At 36.8% G+C, this 22,603-nt stretch overlaps 1 protein-coding gene across 7 annotated transcripts in view; it reads left to right on the top strand.

Moving 5' to 3' along the window:
• Positions 1-22,603, top strand: part of NPAS3 (neuronal PAS domain protein 3) — a 625,871-nt gene that overhangs the window by 415,762 nt on the left and 187,506 nt on the right. For all 7 annotated transcript variants that reach the window (XM_063333307.1, XM_063333310.1, XM_063333309.1 and 4 more), the window contains one exon: positions 18,995-19,084. In XM_063333307.1, coding sequence (XP_063189377.1) covers positions 18,995-19,084 — 90 coding nt within the window. The remainder of the gene's footprint in view (positions 1-18,994; positions 19,085-22,603) is intronic.

The raw sequence follows: 22,603 nt of genomic DNA, 5'->3' as shown, positions 1-22,603 counted from the left end.
TTCTTAAACCTACACTCTGGTCATGTAGCTAATGTCACACCTTAATTCAATACATTTGTGAAGCAATTTTAATTCTGTTAAGTTGAATTTTAGTACATGTTTCTAGTACGTGTTTAAGTACAGTTTCTCTTTGAGGAATAAAAATAACCTCAAAATTCTCATAAAGGAACTTTAAAAAGTAAATAAAAGTGCTACCCAAATAATCACACTTTCTTCTTATTTTTTGGCCATTGCGATGCGGCAATTGATTTTAGACCAGAATTTACAAATGCCTCTACATCGTACTTGGCAAAATAACATTGTATGCCAGTTCAGCGTGCAGGAGTTTGAAAACCTGTTTGTCCCATCTCTGTGACAGCGCAGAACTTCCATGGTAACTGGAAAGAGGAACCTTGGCCAGTGTATTGTGCAGGACTTAATCTTCCCTCTGTTTTAATATAAGTTTCTAATTGTTTGTGCATAGAATACGTTGAATGTGAACGGAGGTAATGTGCCTTTCCTGTATCTGCAGGCAGGTAATTTCCATGTCTCTGCACTTGCTCTTAGATGTTCCTAGTATCTGTATAGTGAAAGGTACAGGACTGTTCGTTGTTCTCCTTTTCAAGGGTGACCTGTAAAGGAACATCACTGATACTCTAAAATTGTTGCAAAAGCAGCTACTGGAGCGACTTTCCAGAAAAGCCAGACCAAATGAACATGCGTGTGCCAGATGAGATGTGCATATTTTTTCTTCTCTTTTCTTCTGATCAGTTGGGTGTGACTGAGCAGAGTATTGTATGGTTGAATAGACAAACAGAAACCAATGCTGTGAATCCATCTGGAAATACAGGCTTGACAATCAGATAAGGGAGACTCATTGTCTTATCTGGAGTTAGTAGAAAGAATGCATCCAAAATAGCAGCTTAGTAGAACTCCCACAATCTTTTCTTCTCAGTAGGACAAATACCATAGCATCCACTGACTTTGGTGGTGCTAACATGCGTACTGCTCTCAATTGCATCTGTATGTATATGTGTGTTGTGTGTGTGCACATAGTCAGCCTCCGTCAGGTGAGTGCCAACCGAGTAATGAAAAACCAAGCAGTTTCATTTTTTGTGGCTTCTAACAGTGTGTTACAGGAGGGGGCTCTTTCTTTGTTTTTAAAGACAGAAAACAAACAGGGATTTTCTTATGACAAGTGAACAGATACATCTTTTCTAATCTTCAGGTTATACTCTTTGATATGATCCTTCAGGCATCAGTTATAAATCTCCCATTAACATGAACAGGAATTGTTTGTGCTTCAATCTAAAAAAGTACTTCGTATCTTTTTTTTTCTCTCTTGGTGTTGTAAAAAATCCCACAAACCCCTACTTTGTGGACTTGGTTATATACGCTTTAGAAAGCATATATGTGCTTTGGTTATATATGCTCTCTAAAACGCAGTCATCTCAGTATAATTTAGAATGGCTGATGTTGTCTGTTACCGTGTTATATATAAAGAAAACTTAAGGCACTTAAGCGTTTCAGGAGCAATTCACTCAATGAACAAAGTGATGAAGAAGGGCTTTTCTGGTCCTCTGACATTAGACTTTGAGCCTTCCAGAAGGCTACAGTGACCAGTGGCTCCTAACATTGGGTTTTCAGGTAGCATTTTTAGAATTTCTGAGAGGTAATTTGTGCAGAATAAAAGGACTTAGAAAATATAAGCAGTTCAAAATAGTAATTCCAATTAGTTATAATCATTTTTACCAGCCCTCCAGCTCAGATAAAATGAAGAATTAAATAACAGTCTTAGTGATCAGATTTAAGTAGTTTTTAAAACCAGGCTTTTGCACTGAAATTTTTTAACATGTGTTGAGTAGTCACTTGTCCAAATTCCATGGCAAAGCAGACTCACGCCCCTTTTTGTTCCCTGTGGAGTTCAGAGTAGGTGCTGCATTAGCAGCCTGAAAAAGATTGTCTGCTACTGAACCATATGAAAGAGAGGTCTTAGTGTCGTGTGTCCCAATCTTGACCTGAAGAAAAGGATAAGCTTCGTGTAAGTTCTTCCCAAGTGTTTTGATGGAGATAACCAGTAAGATTGCAGTTGTAATTGGGGTATTTGCTGGAATCACAGTATCAAGGCCAAACAGCAGCTACAGGCAGGTGACAAACCTTCAGCTTACTAGAGGTGAGAAATGAATGCCTGGATGTAGTTCATATAGTATTTTTAAAGGGCATCTTGCTTTTAGGAGGAAAGTAACTGCAGTGGGACCAATTGTTAATGTAGATCGTACTCACAGGGCCTTGAAAAGACAGGCCCTGAAAAGCAGTATTTATTTAAATACTGTTGCTGGACATACACTAGAAGTCTTGATGAGGCAACTTAGTGGAATTAGTTTTAAAGTTTTTGTTCAAATTCAAAATCTTGTATGTTTTTCAGAACTGGATATTTCTCTTTAAACTCAATTACACTTTCCTGCTCTCTCACTCTCACACACGCATGCATTTCATATTTGTTCTTAGGACGCTGAGTGAGCCATTCATTATTGACTTGTTCCTTCTCTTTGAAAGAATATCTGCCCACACAGTTAAAAAACAATTGTCTGTAGGCTTCATCCTCTTCATGCAGAAGTGTGTGGGTGAGGAGTATTTAGCCTGGTTGTAAACTCAAGGAAATAGCTATCAATTCCCTCACTGCTGGAGAAGGCTTCAGGAAAAGTATTAAAATTAAAGGGAAAACCAGAGTGGACAAAGGAATGTGGTGAATTCCCAAGATTACCGGTGCGTTTGTGCTGTTTCTCCCATCTTCCATATTAAGCATGATTTGTGTCCATTTGGCAGAGACTTTATCAGATCATGCCGCTTGCAAACAACTATTGTAGCTGGACTCCGAGTTGTGTTAAGTTTTGGAAGACTGACTACTCTTGCTGGAAATGGGTACATAGCTTTCAGACCCCTTCGCACACATCAGACTCCCTAAGGACAGCCCATGTATTCCTTTCAAACCCTATGTTGCAAATAAAGTAAAGCAAATTGTTAGCAGCTTTGTGGTAAAGGAGAATGTTTCTTCCTTGTAGTCTTTCCTCTCTGCTCCATGCTCTTTCTCTCTCTGCATATGAGGGTGGCAGAACACAAGCTTACAGATAATTGAGCTTGCTGCTTGTTTCCTGAAGAGCTCCCACAAACATGTTTTTAAATCCTCGAATTTGGGTCGTTGGCCATGAAGTTGCATATATTTGTCTAATATATGTCACTTCTTTCCATCTACACTTACCGTTTTTTTTCTCCAGAGTGAAATTCATCCAGTGTTTTGTGTTTGCTATAAATACACATCTCAGCTGTATTTCTATCCTTTGTGTCAACATTAAAATTCCCTTGTTCTATGTTTAGCTTGAATAATTACCAAACCATTTGCAATTAGAACTCTAGGATATGACCTCACACTGATTTATTCCTTCATTTCTTTCTGTATTTAATACATTTCAGATACTGAAAATACCAAATCTTTGTCCTTTTATTTTGATGTTTATCAGTAATGGAAACATTCCAAAACAATCAGCCAAATACCTATGCTTTGTTCATTTATTGCCTTCTCTGAAGATAAATTGACTGTACTCAACTCTCTTCAGCATTTTTCTTCACCTAGATATTATTGCCTTGTGCAGCCACCCCAAGGTGACTGTTATCACTTAATTAAATCCTTGCACGCTGGGAAGAAAAAACAACATTGTTCGTTCATAACCCCAAGGAGGTGTTGTGGTTTTTTTTTTTTCTTTAAGCCACTAAGCTTTTTCCCTGTTTTATTAACTTATTCCTGGCTACAACAAGACATACTTTGTTGATGAGCAAAAGGTTGTATTAGCTTTTTATTTTCTGGGTAAACTTATCTTTTCTCTGGGAAAAAAACGTGGGCATTACAACAAAGAAAAAAAATGGGATCTCTCCAAACCCTGCAATTCTAGTAAAGGTCTGTGTAAACATCAAGCTAGTAAAGAGAAACAGGGGAGTAGCAGGAAGGAAATGAGAAAATAAAATGCAAACATAAAATTGGAACAAGACAAAAAAAATAAGATGACGTGTATATACACAGAGAAACTACTGCAGTGCTAAGGGAAAATTGGCATAAGGAATAGCATTTTTGAAGAGAAAAATATATCAGGGCTCTTTATGTTACTGTCTAGGGCAGCATCTTTTTATTAGCCTCTTGGTTAATGTCCTCTCTCTGCCTATTGATTTTAGACTACATAACACTGTGCTCTTGCTTTTACCTTTGCATTTTTGTTTCCATAGTGCACAATCCTGCTTGAAAACTGTAAGAGGAAATACTGCAGACGAGCAGTGAATATGTGAGACCTGTGATTTGCTTTTATGTTGTTTTAAGCACAGTACTTCATATGAGAAAGTTCACTTGAAGCAGTGAGTTGCCAGAATATGCACAATGGTTTAGCTGCCTTTTTGCTTGTTTCTAGTCCATTAAACGAAGGACCAGAAAATAGGTTTATCTGCTCTAAAATTTGGGCTCAAGCAACCATACGTATTTGTTCATGATGTTAAATCATTTTGCCACCTGCTGTGTTCAACAAGCATTTACAAATAGTAAATGCTATTTAAAGCTGTAATATTTGCAAGAGCAGTTTATGCTGTGATATCATTTGCACAAGAAGCATAACATTTTAGTATGTAATAGGAAAGAGCATTTAAGTAGTTGGATAATTGTGATTTTTGAAATATTACTACTTGTAATGTGTAGACTATAATTATTGTAGATCATAGGCAGTGGTGTAAGTTTGTATGTGAACTGCAAAATATTGATAGATTTGTATGGATTTGCTCCAAATCCAGCATGTCCATAGTATGTATCACTAGTTAGCCTCTGGAAATTCCCTGATCATGATAAAGTTTCAGCCTAAAGTCTGGGATTTCTTTTTGTTTTGAGCATTTAAATTCTTGTCTGTACATTTCTGTATAAAATCATTAATTTTACAACGTTTATGCAGCTTAAATTTTTCTTATCAATAACAAAAATATTTCAGTTTACCTTCACAGATTCTAGGAATGCTTTCCAAACTGTGTGCAGTGGATCTGCCATCCACAGTGATTTTAACCTATACTGTGTGTTTTTATCTAATCTGTTTTAACTTTGCGGCTTATAGACTATCCATAGATCTGTCTGCACATCTTAATGAACGTATCGGAAAAGTATCTGAAACCTCTTTTATTTTGAGTAAAAGGAATGGCAAAGGCATTCCTTGAATAAAAGGAATGGCAAAGGCAAAAGTAAATGGCAAAGGAATCAGTTATCAAGATTTCAGGTTTGGTTTGGTTTCAGATTACTATTGGAGAGTGGCTTAGGAAACACTAATTCTGCACTGAATTAAGTATTGGTGTCAAAGGTGAGATTCCTCAGAAGGAGATAGTTTTGGCGTCAGTAAGAGCTTTAGGAGTTGGCTGTAGGCAGAATTTGATATTTAAACTATGGACACTAATTTGAAATAGCTGTAGTATGTGCTTACTTTCTATTTACCTTACAAAACTGGTTTTGTCAGACTTTCTTCCTTTTCTTGCGTGCTCCTAATTGGAAAGTCTAGTTCTACGTTTGTGGTATTATATGATTTTTCATAAATAATTTTGATACTAGTTTGTGGTATCGGTAGGTGGCATAGTGACTTCAAATGGGAAATGGCACAGGAACCTTGTGAGAGAGAATTTTATTCCAATAACGTTTAGCTAGAAACATGTGTCAAGTTATATTGCAGTTTCATACACCATGAATGTCCATCTTTTAGGGTCAAAAAGCATTCTCAATTTTTAAGCACTCTGGTGTGTTTATTTTATTTTCTGTTAAAAAATTAATTTAGAAATAAATACAGTCTTAAGTACCATAGGAAGTTACCTCTAGCAAATTGAATTGTAATCCGGCGGAAGATAGTACTAGGCTGAAAATACTGTTTAAATTTTAAACCCTAGTCAGAACTCAAACAGTCTTCTCGGATGTGGAAAACATTTGGTTATATTTCTGTTGCAGTTATTTTGTGTATGTGCGCTTCTGCTTGTTCCCATCTGGTTTCAAACCAGAATCAGGGAAGGACTGATAAAACACCATTTCTTTTTCACTATAGTGACTGAAAACAGATTGAAGAAATTCAGATAAATGTCGGAACTCGTTAAAGCATGACCATTTAAATTTATTTATTTTAAGTTGGAAGGGTTGCTGCCAATTAAAATGGCAAATTTACATGCAAAAGTCTATCTCTGCTGCTTTCTGTGTTGTGTCTCAGGCAGCATGTTCATTTGGGCATGGTAACGGAACAGAATTGGAAAGACATGGAACTGGAAAGGGAACTGGAAAGACATGCACACAGCAGCATAAAAAGCACTAACAGCATCTAGTTACGTATTTGATAGGACAAGGGGTAATAGTTTTAAACTCAAAGAGGGTAGATTTAGACTAGATGCAAGGAAGACATTTTTTACAATGAGGGTGGTGAAACTCTGGAACAGGTTGCCCAGAGAGGTGGTAGATGCCGCATCACTGGAAAAGTTCAAGGTCAGGCTGGACGGGAAGGTGTCCCTGTTCATTGCAGGGGGGTTGGACTAGATGACTTTTAAAGGTCCCTTCCGACCCAAACTAAATTATTCTATGATTCTATAATTATATTTGATTCTGGTTTAAGGTAGTTTTCCAGTGATTTAAGGAAAGGGAAGAAGATGCTGAAAAAAATAAGCTGCTGGGACAAATCAAAGGATGTTTGAGGAAATTCTGGTTTCTTCCATTGATGCACCGTAACTAAGACTTGAAAGTACGATGCATCAGGGAGAAGAGATGTTGTCAAAATGCAACATTACAGGACCACCAGGTAGCAGGAGCAGGAATTCAGAACTGCATGATAAAGATGCCCAGTTAACTGATGACAACTGACTGCCAAGCAAACATGTAAGGTGTTGCTTAGGGTTTAGAAGAAGACATTGCAGGAGACAATTGCAGATACATGTGACTTTTTTAACGGAGCATAAAGGAGAAAAATATCGTAATGGAAGTGGGGAAAGCTAGAATGCTACACTCCCACTGTGTGTTTAAAGCATCATATTTAGAAGAAATTAGAAGTGTTTCCTTGGTTTTCTCTGGATGGTTCTGAATAACGGGAAAATGGTGCTAACATTTGGCAAGAGGAGGAGTTTTCTTCCATCAGTTCCATTGATGAAGGCAGTTTTACCACAGTCATCTTAGGGAGAGACTTTAACCTTCAGATCTGTTACAAATTGGAATGAAACGGATAGTAACAGTGTGGAGCAATCATGTCAGTTCCTACTTGGGACACAGGACACAACATATAGATTGTTGGCATGTGCAATAAATAGCATTAGGGTTCGTGGTGTCAAGACCTATTTGGGGCTCTTTAGGTAATGTGGCATATAGATTATTGACACAACCAACAGCTACTGTACTCTGCAGTGTCAAGGAAATCTTGAGCACCCTTTGATGAGCAGGTTATTGATACTGTATGCTGCATTTGCTCCAGGGGACCCCTTAAGGACATATCATGGTAGTCTGGATGCACACTAAAACCCCGTGGTAAAAATACAGAGGAATATTTTCACGTGGTTATTGTGAAACTGCTTTTAAAAGGGAAAAAACCCGCCATATTCTTGGTTGAAACCTTGTGTTTCTGGCTCAGCTGGTGCTATGTGGACAGATCATAACCCACTCACCCCTCCTCACCCTAGAAAATAGGATTTTATTATAGAAGTACAAACAGACCCTTAATTATCACAGCAGTCAGAGGTGCCACTATAATATATTAGCTTGTATTTAAAAAAGAATATAAACCTTTTTCACTGAAAGAGCTGCTCTGTGCTGTTGATATGCTTGAATTTATGCAATGAGCTGGTAAACAGGAAAACTGTACTTATCTTTACCTATGCAGGCATTAGAGGTGACCTCAGGAAAAAAAAAGAAGGAAGGAAGCACGGGAGGGAGGGAGAAACACAGTATTTTCTCACAGCCTAGGGTGAGATTAGAGTCCTGTTGATGGCAGAGCTACATGCCGTCTTCTCACCTGGTCTCATATTCCAGCTGTGAAACAGAAGTGGAAGGTCAGCATAGCAATGGTGTTTTGTAGTGGCAAACTGAGTTGATTTCCTGAAATCATTCAGGACCAGACCTCCAATTCTGTCAGGATAACTGATTTTCACATAAATGCGCATTCCCCACTTTTGTGGGAAATGTGTTTCTGGAGTGAAGCGGTGTAACCTCAAAACCCTTGAAGGAAGTACTGCAACCCATCATAGAGGTATCAGCTTTACTGTGTAGAATGCAGATGTAGTGAATAATTACTTCAGGGGAAGATTTTGAAATATTTCTATTATTAATGAAGTCTCTAACTTGTTTCAGGGAGTTAATTGTTTGTTTTTCTGTTAGTCCCACATATTCGCAGTACTCCTGCGTTCCCAGCTCTTAACTGTCCAGAGGAGTGAATGGAAATCAGTTCTTCTATGGGTATTAGAATAGCACAGCATAGTTATCTGTAGATTTCCATCTTGTCTTCTGTTGACTTTTGTGTCTAAGGCAGTGCAGCCTGTCTGAGGCTTTTTCAGTGCTCAGGGCATTTGTAAGGTCGCTACTTTGTGATGTCTAATACTATAGGAACTCATAGTCCGGCTTTTACTGCTGCAAAGGCTCTCGGAGCGTCTCTCCATTATCGGTCTGTGTTCTACCACACCTGTAGGAATTTCTCTGAGACCTCTGCCCACTGTCAAATCTAGCAAAAACCAAGCCATGTATTGGAATGTTGTTAGTAGGACAGACAAACACATGCAGAGCAGAGGAAACTAATTTCAGAGTTGGAAGAACCACTTCACTTCACAATCCAGACCTCAAAGGGTTATAGTTTTGCCAGTTTGGGTTTTTGTTGTTTGGTTTTTGGGTTTTTTTTTTCATGCTTCTATAACCTAACTTCTAGTAACTAGCAGGTTCTGATTCATGCCGGTCCAGATTCTTCTTGTTTCAAGGGTCACAAGACTAAGAAGTCAAGTGGCAGTAACAGTTCTGGAGGCTTTTATGTACCAGTCTTTACTGGAAAAGTGAACAGCTGCTTTAATTTAATCCAGCTGTATATGGATCCTAGAAGACTTCAGAGTGGACATCTGTGGAACTGCTCCACACTCCCATAGGTGGAGAAAAAATTGGTACAGCAAATGGATCTCCTGCATTAGTACAAGGATTAATGACAGCTGGAGGAATTCTCAGCTGATTAGGACCAGGTTCTCTCTTCTTTGCATTTTAACACGGGATAAGAGGCTGATGATAAGAACACAGATTTTAATTTTTTACCATGTATCTGCTGAAGGTTACAGTTAGAAACGGCACTGGATTGAATGGACTTTGGATTTGCTCTTAATATTTTGTGTTCTTATTAGCTCTATATTCCATTGTCTATAAAGTATTCTCAACATGCTCTTCCTTCAAGAAGAGTATAAATCAGAATGATATGCTAGGCAAAGAACTCAACTCAATTTCTCATTCAGATCTATTTTGGTTGTCTGTATTGCCATCTAATAGATTAAATATGCTGAACATAAGCCCCTCATCCTCTTCTTCCCTGAGCACAGCCTCTCTGCTTCATATGTATGAAATTGTGTGATGCAAGTGAGAACACATGTACTCGGTTCTGGGCTAGAGGTCTAATTCTAGCAAGGCAATTGTCAGGATCAATCACCAAAGCATCTGAGTACCTACTGAATGCAGGGGTTATTTTAAGAGTGCAATTAACTCTGTATCATGAATTCTTTCGTATAATTTTTTCATCTAGTTTTTTTGGACAACAGACATTTAGATAGAATCATAGAATTGTCTAGGTTGGAAGGGACTTTTCAGATCATCAAGTCCATCAATACCTTTATCTGTTTACTTTCACATAGTCTCAGATAGTGTAGTTCAAAAGAAAAGCTAACCAAACATGCAGATATACAATGAATATAAGATCAATTTGAATGGAGCTTACATAAACTGTAATGTATGTATGTATGTAAATGTAATGTATGTATGTAATGTATGTAAAAAAAATATTCACACATAACATAAAAGGGCTTTAAACTTGCACCTTTGGTAACAATAGCATTCACAGCAATACTTATTGCTCCCGCAATCAGTTGTGCTTGTATAGGTGCTTCTACCGGTGCAGCATTCTGGTCAGATCAGGTTCCTACAATCTCTTGCTGTGTGGTCTGAGGTGTAGGTCTGGGGACTCAGCCCTCATTCTGCCAACTCTCACTATTTATCATAGCTCCTGCTACTGGGTCAGCTTACTCTTTCAGTTTTGCCACTTAACGGTCGTAAACGTTATGCAGGTGCATTCAATGTCAAGTCTTTTACTCAGAGCAGCACCTCTCGGTGCACAAATGCATATGTGATTGGAATATTTGCACCACCGAAGGGCAGAAACCACTTGGTATTCAAATCCTATCTATCCAAAGCAAAGCCAGTCCACAGCCAGGTATACACTTAATCCTGACCCAAAGCGATCACATTCTCAGGGTGAGGGATATATAATGTAATCTCTGTACGATAAGTCTCATCCTAAATAGATATAGTTGATTTTGTTAGATGGCATGCAGTTACTGGCATCACAATCTGCTGTCCAAACAGTCTGGAACCAACCCTAGGAATCCTATATAATTGAAGGGTAGGAGCTCATCAGGAATTGGCATCATAAAGATGAAAGGTCAGTGCTTTAATACACAACTCCCACAAAATTGAATTTTAATTAAGTGCGACAGTGTTGAATCCCTCCCTCAGGAGTCCTTTTTCTCCCTTTTTCTTTACACTAATATATATAGCCCTCCTCTCAGAAAAGATAATAGCAAAGACAGAGTATAAATATTCTGCCTAGTAAGATTTTAACTTCAGCAGTTTTCAACAATGGTTAGTATAGCATGTACTAATGTAAATCAGTGTTTCATTTTAGTAATGAATCATTTATGCAGAAGAACAGACAATGAAAAATAGCATTTTTCAATTAGAACAGCAGTTTTTAACCTTCTTGTGTGTGTGTACCAGTGGATCCCAAAAATTATCCATTGGTGTTTTATATACTGTCGTGAATTTAAGCCTGTAGACAGTAAGCTTACTTTTCTCAGCCCCCTTCAAATAGTTCAGGTTGAAGTTGTTGAGAATGAATAGTTCAGATTATCCAGACTGTTGAATAGTTAAGTTTTCAGTTTGAATAGTTCAGTTTTCAGTTTGAATAGTTCAGGCTGAAATCAGTCAGATGGAAGACCACAGACTGGAAACTTCTGATACGGACATGGGGAATGTACAATTTACTGAATGTCTTCTTGCAATAAAACCATAGGTGTGTCATGTAAAAGATTACTGTATCACTTGCAATTTTCCACTTGTTCCAAAAAAACCCAAAGAAAGTAAACTCATACTTCCTATCTCTCGCTAGTGGGTACTACCCACCTTCTAAAATATTTTACTCAGGAGAGGTTGCCTCCTCACTGTCACTGAAAAACAATCCAAATGCTTCAAGTTGTAGCAGGTCATCAGACAGTTAAAATCTTAATGCCATGGAAGCCTAACATGTAAGTTAAAATAACCTGTGCAGCCAGCTGACTTCAGCAGTGCTAATGCTGTGCTGGGTAAAGCATCAAACCACTTCTAACAAATAGTTTAATTCCCTCAATGCACATCAGTATGTCTTCTACATGAAAACCTGCATGAAGAATTTCAGCAGTTCGGCTCAGCAATTTAGATCAGTTAATCAAACAGAAGCATAATAATGAGCAGAGATATAGAGGATATAGCAAAACAGTGCAAGTACTTGACCAAAAAAATTTCACGGTGGTAATTAAAGATCATCTGGCTTCTATCATGTAACTCAGTTTTGTTGTTCTTATCTGTATTTTGGCGCTGATACAGTTGTCTGCATGTTATATGAAAGGGTTTGCCAAAAAAAAAAAAAAAATTATCCTGTGATTAACTGGGTGGAGAATAAGTGCAAGCTGTCTCTCCTGGATTGTTTTTTATTTTTTTTCACATTAGCAAGCCTCACTATTTCTCTCTTCTAATAGCACTGCAATATAACCCAAGGATATTTTTTTTTCCCCTACTGTGATGCCAACTTTTCAGCAAGTCTAATAGCTTTCATGGTGCAGTTTCCTCTATGAAGTCAGGATGGTTTGGGATTTTGCAGCGTTATAGAATGGCCTTCTAGAAAAAAATTAAATTGCTATCGACAAGGCAGAGATCCCTAAAAGTCATTCATTGCATTTGTGTACAAAACATTGTCAAACTCTTAATCTCTGATTTTTTTCTTGAACTCCTGTGATTTAGAGATTTGTAATCGTTCTGGGATTCTCAGGCTTATCTCTGATATGTGTCAATCTATTACCAGTGAATAAACCTGGGAGTACACCTTAAGAATCTGACTGCCACCTTTGAACATTATTCTTGCCTCTAAACCTTTCTTCTCTACACTCCCCACTTCTGCAATTGTTTGGATCTGTAACAAAGTCTGTATTTCTAATCAAGTACTCAGTCTGCCCCTGCAACGTTTTGCTGCTTTGGTTACATAAACATTCTTATTCTGTAAGTCTGGCGAAAGATGCATCAAGGGAAGCAGTTAAGTTTACTCTTCCTCCTTCGTTTCTTGGCTTTGAGCTGTAAAGCAGACCTCCTTATTATTGACACATTTATTTTTTGGCACTTCCTTGTTGTCATAAATTGCATCCTGACCACACGAGCAAAGAGCATGAAGATGACAAATTAGGAAGCTGGCATCAAAGTCCGTTCTAACCACATCCTTTGAGCTTGTCCTCTTACCTCATCTTTTTTACTGTAGTTGTTTTGGTGCCAAATGCATGTTACTTTGTTGCCAAATATGTGTCATTAATTCACAAGGAGTCTATGGTCATGTAGCCATATCACCATTTCGGTGGGCTGTGATTGAAAAAATGGCAGTGGTATGAGAGTTGAAAACCGAGTTTTCTATGTGTTTGATGTTGGGATTTTTATTCAGTGGTAAAAAGCTTGTAGCCCAAGGAACACATAAGTTCCATGTCTTTTTATTTTATTTGGGCTTTCGTTTTGTTTTATTTTCTGCAAGGGATTAAAAAGACTGAGGAGGAGGAATAAAGTTTTTAGACGTTTTTGTAAGTCAGTAGATGATCAAACCTTAGTTGCTGATATTTATTCATGTGTATCAAATACGTCCCATATAAAATCCTATTTCCAGGAATAATACTCCGGTTGTCTCATAGTACTTCATTGTAAAAGCCCAAGGTCAGATTTTCCACCTAAGTAGTTATGCTTTTGTGTGTTTGTGTTGGTGTTGCTGGAGGATACTGCTCTGATAGCTTAATAGTGAGAGCACAGTAGATGGGCACTGAGGCTTTGAATCATATTTCCATTAGCCATCGTTTATGCCTTTTATTTAATTTTAAACTCCCATCCAAGAATGGTTGCCATGTTGAAATGGAACTTACTTTTTTGTTGCGGTCTTTAGCAAACCATGTTTTATAAGCCATGCTGTAACACAATAAATAAATTATGCAATGATATGTTTATTATAAGAGAGGGACTATTTGCTTTCGTAAACGTCAATTGCATCCAATACTGCCTCTCTTTTAAAAAAAAAAAGAGTAAAACATTTTTGCTGTTACTGAATGTTGTGTGTCTAATTGGTGAGAGGCTTTGTCCTCAAATTAATGCTCAGCTCCAGTTATAATATCATTATGTCACAACAGTGAAAAATTCTAATTAAGATGATCTGTTTGCCAGGAAAAAGTTTAGTATATCAATTAATCTGTTTTATCATGGGGGAGTATTCCCTTCCCCAGCCCCTATCTCCTGATCAGAGCCTGAATGATGAGAAAAACATCACAGATGCATGCTGCATTGGACAAAGAACACATGCATGCATTTAAATCATGTATATCTTACTTTTTACTGATGTAATTGTGAAATATGTTCCTTTTGCATTCATAATTAGGGGGTGGAACAGATGGTGAAGGCTTAGTTTAAAATAATCTGTCATTAAAATAACCTAGCCTACTGGTAATTCTTCACTCTAACTGGAGTTTAGGTCAGGATAACAGAGTTTTTTTGCATCATTGGAATACACTAGAAAGAATTAGGGACTTCATGGATAATATGAAATATGAGGATATTCTTCAGAAGGACAATGTAGTAAGACTCCAGTGAATTAAATTTGCCTGTAGTGGGAATATGCAAAAATGGCTAGGACAAAATTCCTCTGACAAATATAAATCCATTTAGTACGATGCATTATACATTAGTGCATATTCGGTCAAAGTGGTACAGTGGGTTTCATATCCTGAGAGGAAATAACCTCACTATTCTACAAATACTGTAAGAGGCACTTAGTATTTTGGTTAAAAACCTGTGCTTTACATTTTCATATTATTCTGATGTCAGAGGATATAAATTATAATTATTGGCATTGTTATGCAGAGGTGCTGTAGCTAGTGACTTTTACATCTGAGTCTCACTTCCTTCATGTCTACCACATTGACTTGCTGGTATGTGACAAAGGAAATCTTATATCAGTCCTGTCTGGCTAGTTTAGAACAGTTTTCAGGAATAAGAAAACTGGCTCAATAAATCGGATACTTGGATGTCTATAAAGCGTTATTTTTGTGTTTCCTCTAAGATTTCATCCTCTAACAGCTTTGAAGAAAGCATATAGATTTCAGCATGGTATTATGATAAATCTTCTCGAGGAGGGGCAAGCATTAACATTTGTGTCGGTTCTTTTTCATCTTAATCCAACCTTGGTTAATAATCAGAAAATTCTACATAGTGGCTAAGAAGATGTAATTAACCCTTTGACCCCAGAATCTTAATTGGCGCCTGTTGAAAACAGTGGGGCAGTTAAAAAAAAATAAAATTAAAAAGTAGCCTGTGGTGATTGAAACAGCATAATACATAATGGTTTTCTGAAATCAAAAGTACTGGGGAACTTCAGCCTTAATCACATTTTGCATAAAACCAGCAAGTGTAGGTTTAAGCAAGAAGTTGCCAGTCTTCCTTAAATTGGATTGTGCTCAAAATTCTCTTTTGGGGTCACCCTGACCCTTTTTCAGCTGCCACACTAGGTGGGATAGGACTGAATTTATGACAGTCAACTTCATTTATAAAAATTAAAAAGAAATGAACTCAAGAATATTTTCCTAACAGAAGACACTCAACCTTTATATTCATGGCCTCTGCTTCAATGAAAATAGGACATTTCATGCAAAAACAGTTACCTTTGCAGGCCCTATTTCTGTATTATAGTTGATGATAACTGTAGAACCTCTGAAACAAGAATCCTACCTGCTGTTGAACTACAAGGAAACTGCTCAGAAATTCTGGCTGGAAATTGCACTGTGACACTCATTTTGAAAGAGAGATTTGAAAGCTGACTAAATCCGGTACCCTTTTCGCATTTATCGTGTCCTTAGTTATACACACGTAATATGAATAATACTTCCAGAGATTTCTCATTAAAACAAAATTGTTTGTAAATAGGTAGTATACAATGGTATCAAATACTCTTCTTCAGTATATAACGTAACCTCTGCTATGTTGCCTGCCACCTTCTCTGAAGTCTGCTGCTCTCTTGGCATGCACAAAGGACATACGCTTTATGAAAAATTGAAAAATTTCAACACGCATTACTTAAATAATAAATATTCATAAATAATACCTATGAATAACGAATGAGACAGTCCTTCAGAACTACTGTTTGACCTGTATAAGGAACAACAACATTGTCACAAAAGTGGTGCATCTCAGCCCTTTCGTACTGGTGGGAGGAACTGCCTTGCACTGAGAGGTAGCTATTTCTCCCCCTATTTTTGTTGTCATTTTTCGCAAGTGTTAGGACTTGAACTTAGTACTTGGGGGCTTTGTTCTAATGTCTTTGTATTTTGGGTGTGGAAGTGGTTCCATTAGCTATTAATCTGTGGCTTTTTCAAAATATGATTAAATAAACTTTCTGGTTTTGCTCTATTAAACAAAATGCTGGTCAGTATTTATACCCACACGTAACTTCAGGGAGGAGGGAAAGGAAATTGAGAAAGAAGAACTGATCAGTACTCAGTGTCTTGGTTGGCATAATGAACTAATTTTATGGCACGGGAAGTGACTAATCAGGCCAGAAGCCAAAGGAGTTGTGAGTATGCTGCATTGGCCCTGCCAGTCCGTCAGCGGTGCCTCCTAGTATACCTCCCTTGTAAAACTAGGAGGCAAAAGTAAGGAGTAGTCTTCCAGAAAGAAAGAGAAGAAAAGGGTGAAGAATTTAAACTGTTTAACTGAAAGGAGAGAATCAGAGTCATTAGCACGGAAAAGTAGCAAGTGCTTAAGATGTCTAACACTTCTCACTTTAACACCCTTCCTAGTTGCTGATGACTTTCCAAACTTTAGCCATGAAGGTTGAGATTGCTTTGTACAGTTGTGTTGACCAAAGATAGTTTTAGTTATTTATGTTTTTCCAGCAAAACTGGTTTCAGCCAATCCCAAGACAACACTAAGGAAAACTTTTATGCCTAATCAGTACTGAAAGCTTTCTTCAACCTTTTGTTTCATTATGAAAGCCTCGATTCCTCAATAAGATGATGCACAGAAAAGAAGCAGAAAAAACACCAGTGACTCAGAGAATTATTTTTTGCTCTATCCAGATATGCCAAGTAATGCAGAATGGATCATAAATGTGCTCCAACTGTATGTAATTCTACAGTAAAAGAACAAGGAGACCACACTAAAAACCTGGATATGTAAAGAGCTGAGAAGAGCAAAGTTGGTTTTATATGATACAGATAACCTTTGAAACTTCTTTCCTCAAGATATCATGGAGCCAAGAACATAACGGGATTTAAAAAAAAAAAAAAAGTCTTGAGCACATTGGTTATAGAAAATACCTATAAGGAATATCAGATATCATGGTCAAGCCAACTAGTAACAACCTGAGGTTAGAAAGAAACTTCTAGTAGGCTTGCCATTGCCTCCATAACCATTATGGGTATTTCAAGCGGTGTTCTGAAGCATCTGGGTACACACTGTCAGACCCAGGAAACCCAACCACTGCAGACAGGCTGTTAGTCTGATTCAGTATGGCAATTTATTGTTCCTTGTGGAGAACGGCATTCTAGTAAGAACATAGGTAGGTGGCTGGGAAATCAGGGTGAGCATTCTCAGTTTTATTTCTGACAGAGGATTAAACCGGTTTCCTCAAAGGAACATGGGACAAACCATCAGGAAACTTTAAACCAAGACCCTTAAAGATTTACTCTTCTGATCTGTGACAGGGAAAGTGGATAGTAGCAAAAGAAATAATACTCGGTGGGGGAGATCAAATGCGTAAAGGTTTTGATTGTCCTTGTATGGGTCTAAGTTTGAACTTCACTGTTCCAAATTTTCCACCTGTTATTGATGTTAAAATTCAAGGAACTGATGTTAATCATTTGAAAAGAAATGATGATGATTTATAAGAGGCCATAAATGGCTTGCATAATATAAATGTTTTTACATGAAGGAAATCTATGCAGATTTACATTTTTATTAATTCATAAATATAAATTAGAGTCTTTCTTTAGTGCAGTGTCTTTAGTGAGGGTTTGTTTTCCAATATGTGGTTTATTCTTTTTAGAAAATACAGATTTTTGAACTAATTCCACCATCTACTACATCAGAGAGGGGTGAACACTTGGCAAAGACAGCTTCTGACCAGCAGCGTGTTAGAAATTAATCAAGAAGCAGAAGAAAAAAAAAATTAAAAACCCTCAGAAATCACTGTTCTGTATTTGAAAAGGAGCGAAATGATTACATGACTTTGTCATCATATATCTCCATCAAATTTGTGTGCATCTCTTATTTTTTCTTCCAAAACCAGGTTGATCTGTCAAATGCTACAGTTATATTTTTACTTTATACATATCTTTATCCCAAGGGGATATTTGGGGTGGGATTTTTTAGGATTGTTTCTTGTTCATCAAACATTTGGGGTGTTTCTTATTCTATGAGTTATTTTAGCATTTTTAATTTCTGGAATTTTGCGGTTTTACTTTTGCAATAGTAAATGTTTGTTTGCCAATAATCAGCCTCATAAAAAGCATAAAAGTAAAGGCACATATAGTGTATGAGAGGCAGTTTTTTCCTACTGAAGATTTGCTCTTATTCCTAGAGGTATATTTCTGACTTGATGTGCAGTGATTTACTCCGTGTGTCAGTTTAGAATATAGTCCTTTGTTTATTAACAGCACTCATGTTTCAAAAGGTATGCATTAATCTGTGTAGTCGTATTTTGATTTTTGCAGTTGCAATGGAAACCACATCCAAAGACTTGAACCTGTCAAAATAAAATCTGATCTAGAGTTTTACACCAAAGGGACGAAATTCATAACATTTCTATAGACCTAAGCTGTAAACATATTTGACAGTAATCTGCTGATTGGCTTTGTTTGTTGTCTCACAAAAGGAAAATGGGGGGGTGTGGGTGTGTGTATGTGCGTGTGCGTGCGCGTGTGTGTAATCCTCAATTAATTAACAAATTATTGAGGTCCATAGTGGTTTGAGTGATGGTAGGGTTTTATTTTCTCTTTTTCAGTTTTTGGAAGTGGAAATTCACTGATTTGATTCTGGGAGATGGGGGAGGGGAGCGGGGGTGAATCTAGTTACATACCATTTGATTGGAAGGTTATTTGTTTTCCTTATTTATTTCTTCCTATAAATAATTGAAGAATATTTTATTTTTCTGTATTTCTTCTGTCATGCAAATGAGATAAATTTTATACAGTATATGGCAGATGTAAGCATGACAATAAGTCGTTGAACTTTGGAATATACTCATATGTTGTTTGTTAATATATAGACAGAATGTAAAGGATTCAAATTAAAAACACTCTCATAGAAATCAGAACATTTTCTTCAATTTGTTCTGCAATGCCTTTGTTTGAATTTATTTCTATCTGGAACTGAGAAATTTTTATTAATCTATTCACTTTTTTTTTTTCCCCCCTTACTCTGTAGTCCCTGGATGGATTTGTATTTGCACTAAATCAAGAAGGAAAATTTTTATACATTTCAGAAACTGTCTCCATCTATTTAGGCCTGTCCCAAGTAAGTACATGCTTTCGATTCTAGAACGTAACTGTGTATGATGTGTTCTTCTGCTTATCACTCTTAAAGAAATAATAATTTAGTTTCTGTATTTTGTGTGGATTATTGAATTTGTTATTTAAAGTTGCATCTGGCTCATCCTGAGAAGTAGTTGAAAAACATATCTATCAGTATTGAGTGTTGAGATAAGACAAACTTGTGCCTGAAAACTTTTTGCCGTGCAGGATCATTATTAATTTATTGAGAACAAACGAAGTTTCTTTTCTCAGTTGTTTTGAACTTTAAACCTCTATACCTGATAGGAAAGGGACATACTAATAGTACTTCCCTTGTGTCCTATTACTGGATGTTTATGGAGTACCCTGCATTATCCAGGGAGCTGACACGATGACAGGGAGTCATTTGGAGTCAAGAAATGCTGAAAGAGACCATTAAAATGTCTTGCGGGGAGGGTTCCAACAAGGACACATTTTGCCGCTTTCACAAATGCTCACTAATATGAAAAGACAAATTTATAAAATATAATAGGTTTGGTTTGTTTTGTTGGGTTTTTTTTTCATTTAATTGCCGACAACTGTTTTACAAAGACTAAAAGGCAGGACAAAACTGGGGGGAAAGTTACTTGTTGATGCTTATTCCTAATCCTGGAGCATAAAGAAATGTTTAGGAAGGATAGCTTCTTTCTGCTGTTACTTAGAAATGCAGCAGAAAGATTTTGCATGATGATTTTCAGAGTAGGATAATCTACTTCTATTGCAGTCACCCTGAGGAGAAAAAGAAAAACTGAGATAATATTTCCGGCCATTTAAATTGGGGACCATGCTGCTATGAGGAAGCCACGATTAGCACTGGCAACTGTCAGTTTTGCTGTACCCCAACAACAATGAAATGGGAAATTCTAACATTTGGTGCAGAAAAAGACTAATTTTAAATATTAGCTGGTGAGAATACGAATAGAGGTTCATTAACTCCTCAAAGAACATGCAAGCAATTGGCTGTAATAAGTTCAGTAATTGTTATTTTGTGCTGGCTTTAGCAAACCAAATGATAGAAATGGAAACAGAGCTGTTTCTAACTCATATCAGTATTCTTGTCTCTCATTAAAGTCCCTCGTTTTGTAATAGACTTTAATCCCTGCCTTAATCTGTTTGGGAGTTAGTATCAAGAATCTCAAATTTTGAAATTGGTGCGCCACCGTGTTGTTAATACAGAAAAGAATCGGAACTTTAATGCTTATTATTGTCTTATGCTCATATTAATCTGTTTTATGCATACTATCCAACGAAGTTTAATAAGCCAGTAAAGAAGAAGGATGGATAATTAGTTTAAGCAGGTAAATGCTAATTAGGAAACTCCTGAAAGGCATCCATTATACACTAGCTTAAAACAAATTTTACAGCCCTGGTTAGTGGTGTAATCCAAATTCTGTCAAGGCAACTGCATTTTCTGTAATTGAGATGTGTATGTTTGCTTTGCATAACAGATGGCTCTGTATGCTTAGACTGATAGCTAGGAAAATAATAATTGCATTATTCTGGCCAAAAGAATATTAGCTCTTGGGTTTTGGCCATTTCAGTCAGTCCTCCTGCCAGCACAGCATATGCACATATATGGATTGGATTTTCAAGGAAATTGATGCATCTGGAATAGTGTGGCCATCTGAAATATCATCTGTTCAAGAAAAATTTGGCTTTAACCCTATGCTGTCTCTTGTTAAAAGCGTTTTCTGCCACTGTCTTTTTAACTATAAAAGTTGGTAAATCTTTCTTTACTCTGAGCTTGCATCATGTTGTTAAAGACTTTATGCTTCATCTTATGCCCATATACATTTCAAGCAAGGGTTCAGATAAATTAAGCAATTGTCATTGCATGTTAGAGTATTGGATATGTCAGGACAAATGTTTCCTTGCATTCACTGCTGAAAGTATTCATGGAAAAACTACCAGAAATCAGAACCAGGACTTTGGATTTTAATACAATAAAAAATGAAATCTACAGAGATCTACAAAAATATCTGTGATTTTCGCCATTCTTCTGTTCTGTCTTTATGGAGACATTTCGTATTTCTCAGACCTACTGTAGTTATATTTTTAATATATTGTTCTCTTGGCATAATATTATATAGCTAGGTCTCTTAATAATGACAAACTAAATGCTGTGGCTACTTGTTACTAAATCATTATTCAGAGTTTATTTGTTTCAAACAATATTAGCAAGAATATCTGTAAAACCATTTCTCAAACTATACATGGAAATTATACTGTTTGCACCACAACAATCTTAAAATACTTATGAACTTGGAATTTCTGGAATGGTGCTATATGATACACGTGGTATTGCATTTCTTGCGCTTCAGGTAAGCACTGATAGGTGTCTATCCTGATACTCTCTAAGTATATATTTATATAGAACCTGTAGGTAATTTTGCACTTCAGAAAGTCTGTATGTGCATTATAAGTATTTTTATTTAACTGCTGACTTTGGAGTCTTACTTTCCAATCAAATGACTTCTTAGAGACTTCATCCTTGTTTGGTTGTGGTTTTTTTTCTTTTTTTAACTGGTATGCATGGAAATAACGTACAATATATTTTGTACTTGCAAAGCGAAATCTCATGTCTCTTAGCTAAAGGGAAATAGTCCTTGTTCCGAATCTCAGCAGGTTCATGGAACCCAATTTTTCTCTTTTCTGAACAATGAGAGCCAGCGGTACAAAACAAATGGATGCTGATGTTCTAAGATAGCTGCAGGGCTAATAGTAAAGAAATCTGATAAAACAATATCTTAGGAGGTAGCCTGGCAATGATGATAATAAAGTTACTCCTGGCAAAAATAACAGTATATTTGAACAGTAAACAAAAATCACAATAAATACTTTCAACATTACAATGAATGTACCTTGCGTGTAGACACCCATAGATATGTATGTTTTGAACACTTTATCGACCAGATAATTCTAACCAAGAATTTTAAGTTAGTTTGGCAGATGTGGATTTTAGGGCACACTGTGGAATTGCAACCGGAGTAGTTTCAGAGAACACCTTTCAAAGTAGAGGGAAAGACACAAAGTTAGCTGAAAAAAAATGAGCGAGAGAAGGAAGAGAATAAAAGCAACAAAAATGGGCAAAAATCTCCCAGTTATATCCTTACTCTATGTAAATTGTCATAGCTCAATTATGCTTGGGGCAAGCTGAAATAGTCCAACATACTTTCCAGTATTCAGTAGTTTCAGGAACTGTAGTATTTGTTGGAAGACCCAGGCGTGTCTAGAAATGTGCAATACAGCCAGGATTTCTTCCCTGGGTCAGACGGCATGACCTGTGATGGTGTAGCTTACCCTTTTGCCAATATAAACAGCTTTTTACTCTGCACCTCTGTAGTGATGTAAAAATGTTTTGTCTTCATATATGTCTGTTCTCTGACATTTTCAAGTCAGACGGTAATTTTTTGATATCAGGGTAATTGCCATCTTTTTGAATATCTAGTCCCTGATTTTCTTTTAGAAATGGGATGAGATTTCA

Source organism: Chroicocephalus ridibundus, chromosome 4 (assembly GCF_963924245.1).
Source record: "Chroicocephalus ridibundus chromosome 4, bChrRid1.1, whole genome shotgun sequence".
Taxonomy (NCBI): domain Eukaryota; kingdom Metazoa; phylum Chordata; class Aves; order Charadriiformes; family Laridae; genus Chroicocephalus; species Chroicocephalus ridibundus.
This window is presented reverse-complemented; position numbering and strand designations above follow the sequence as displayed.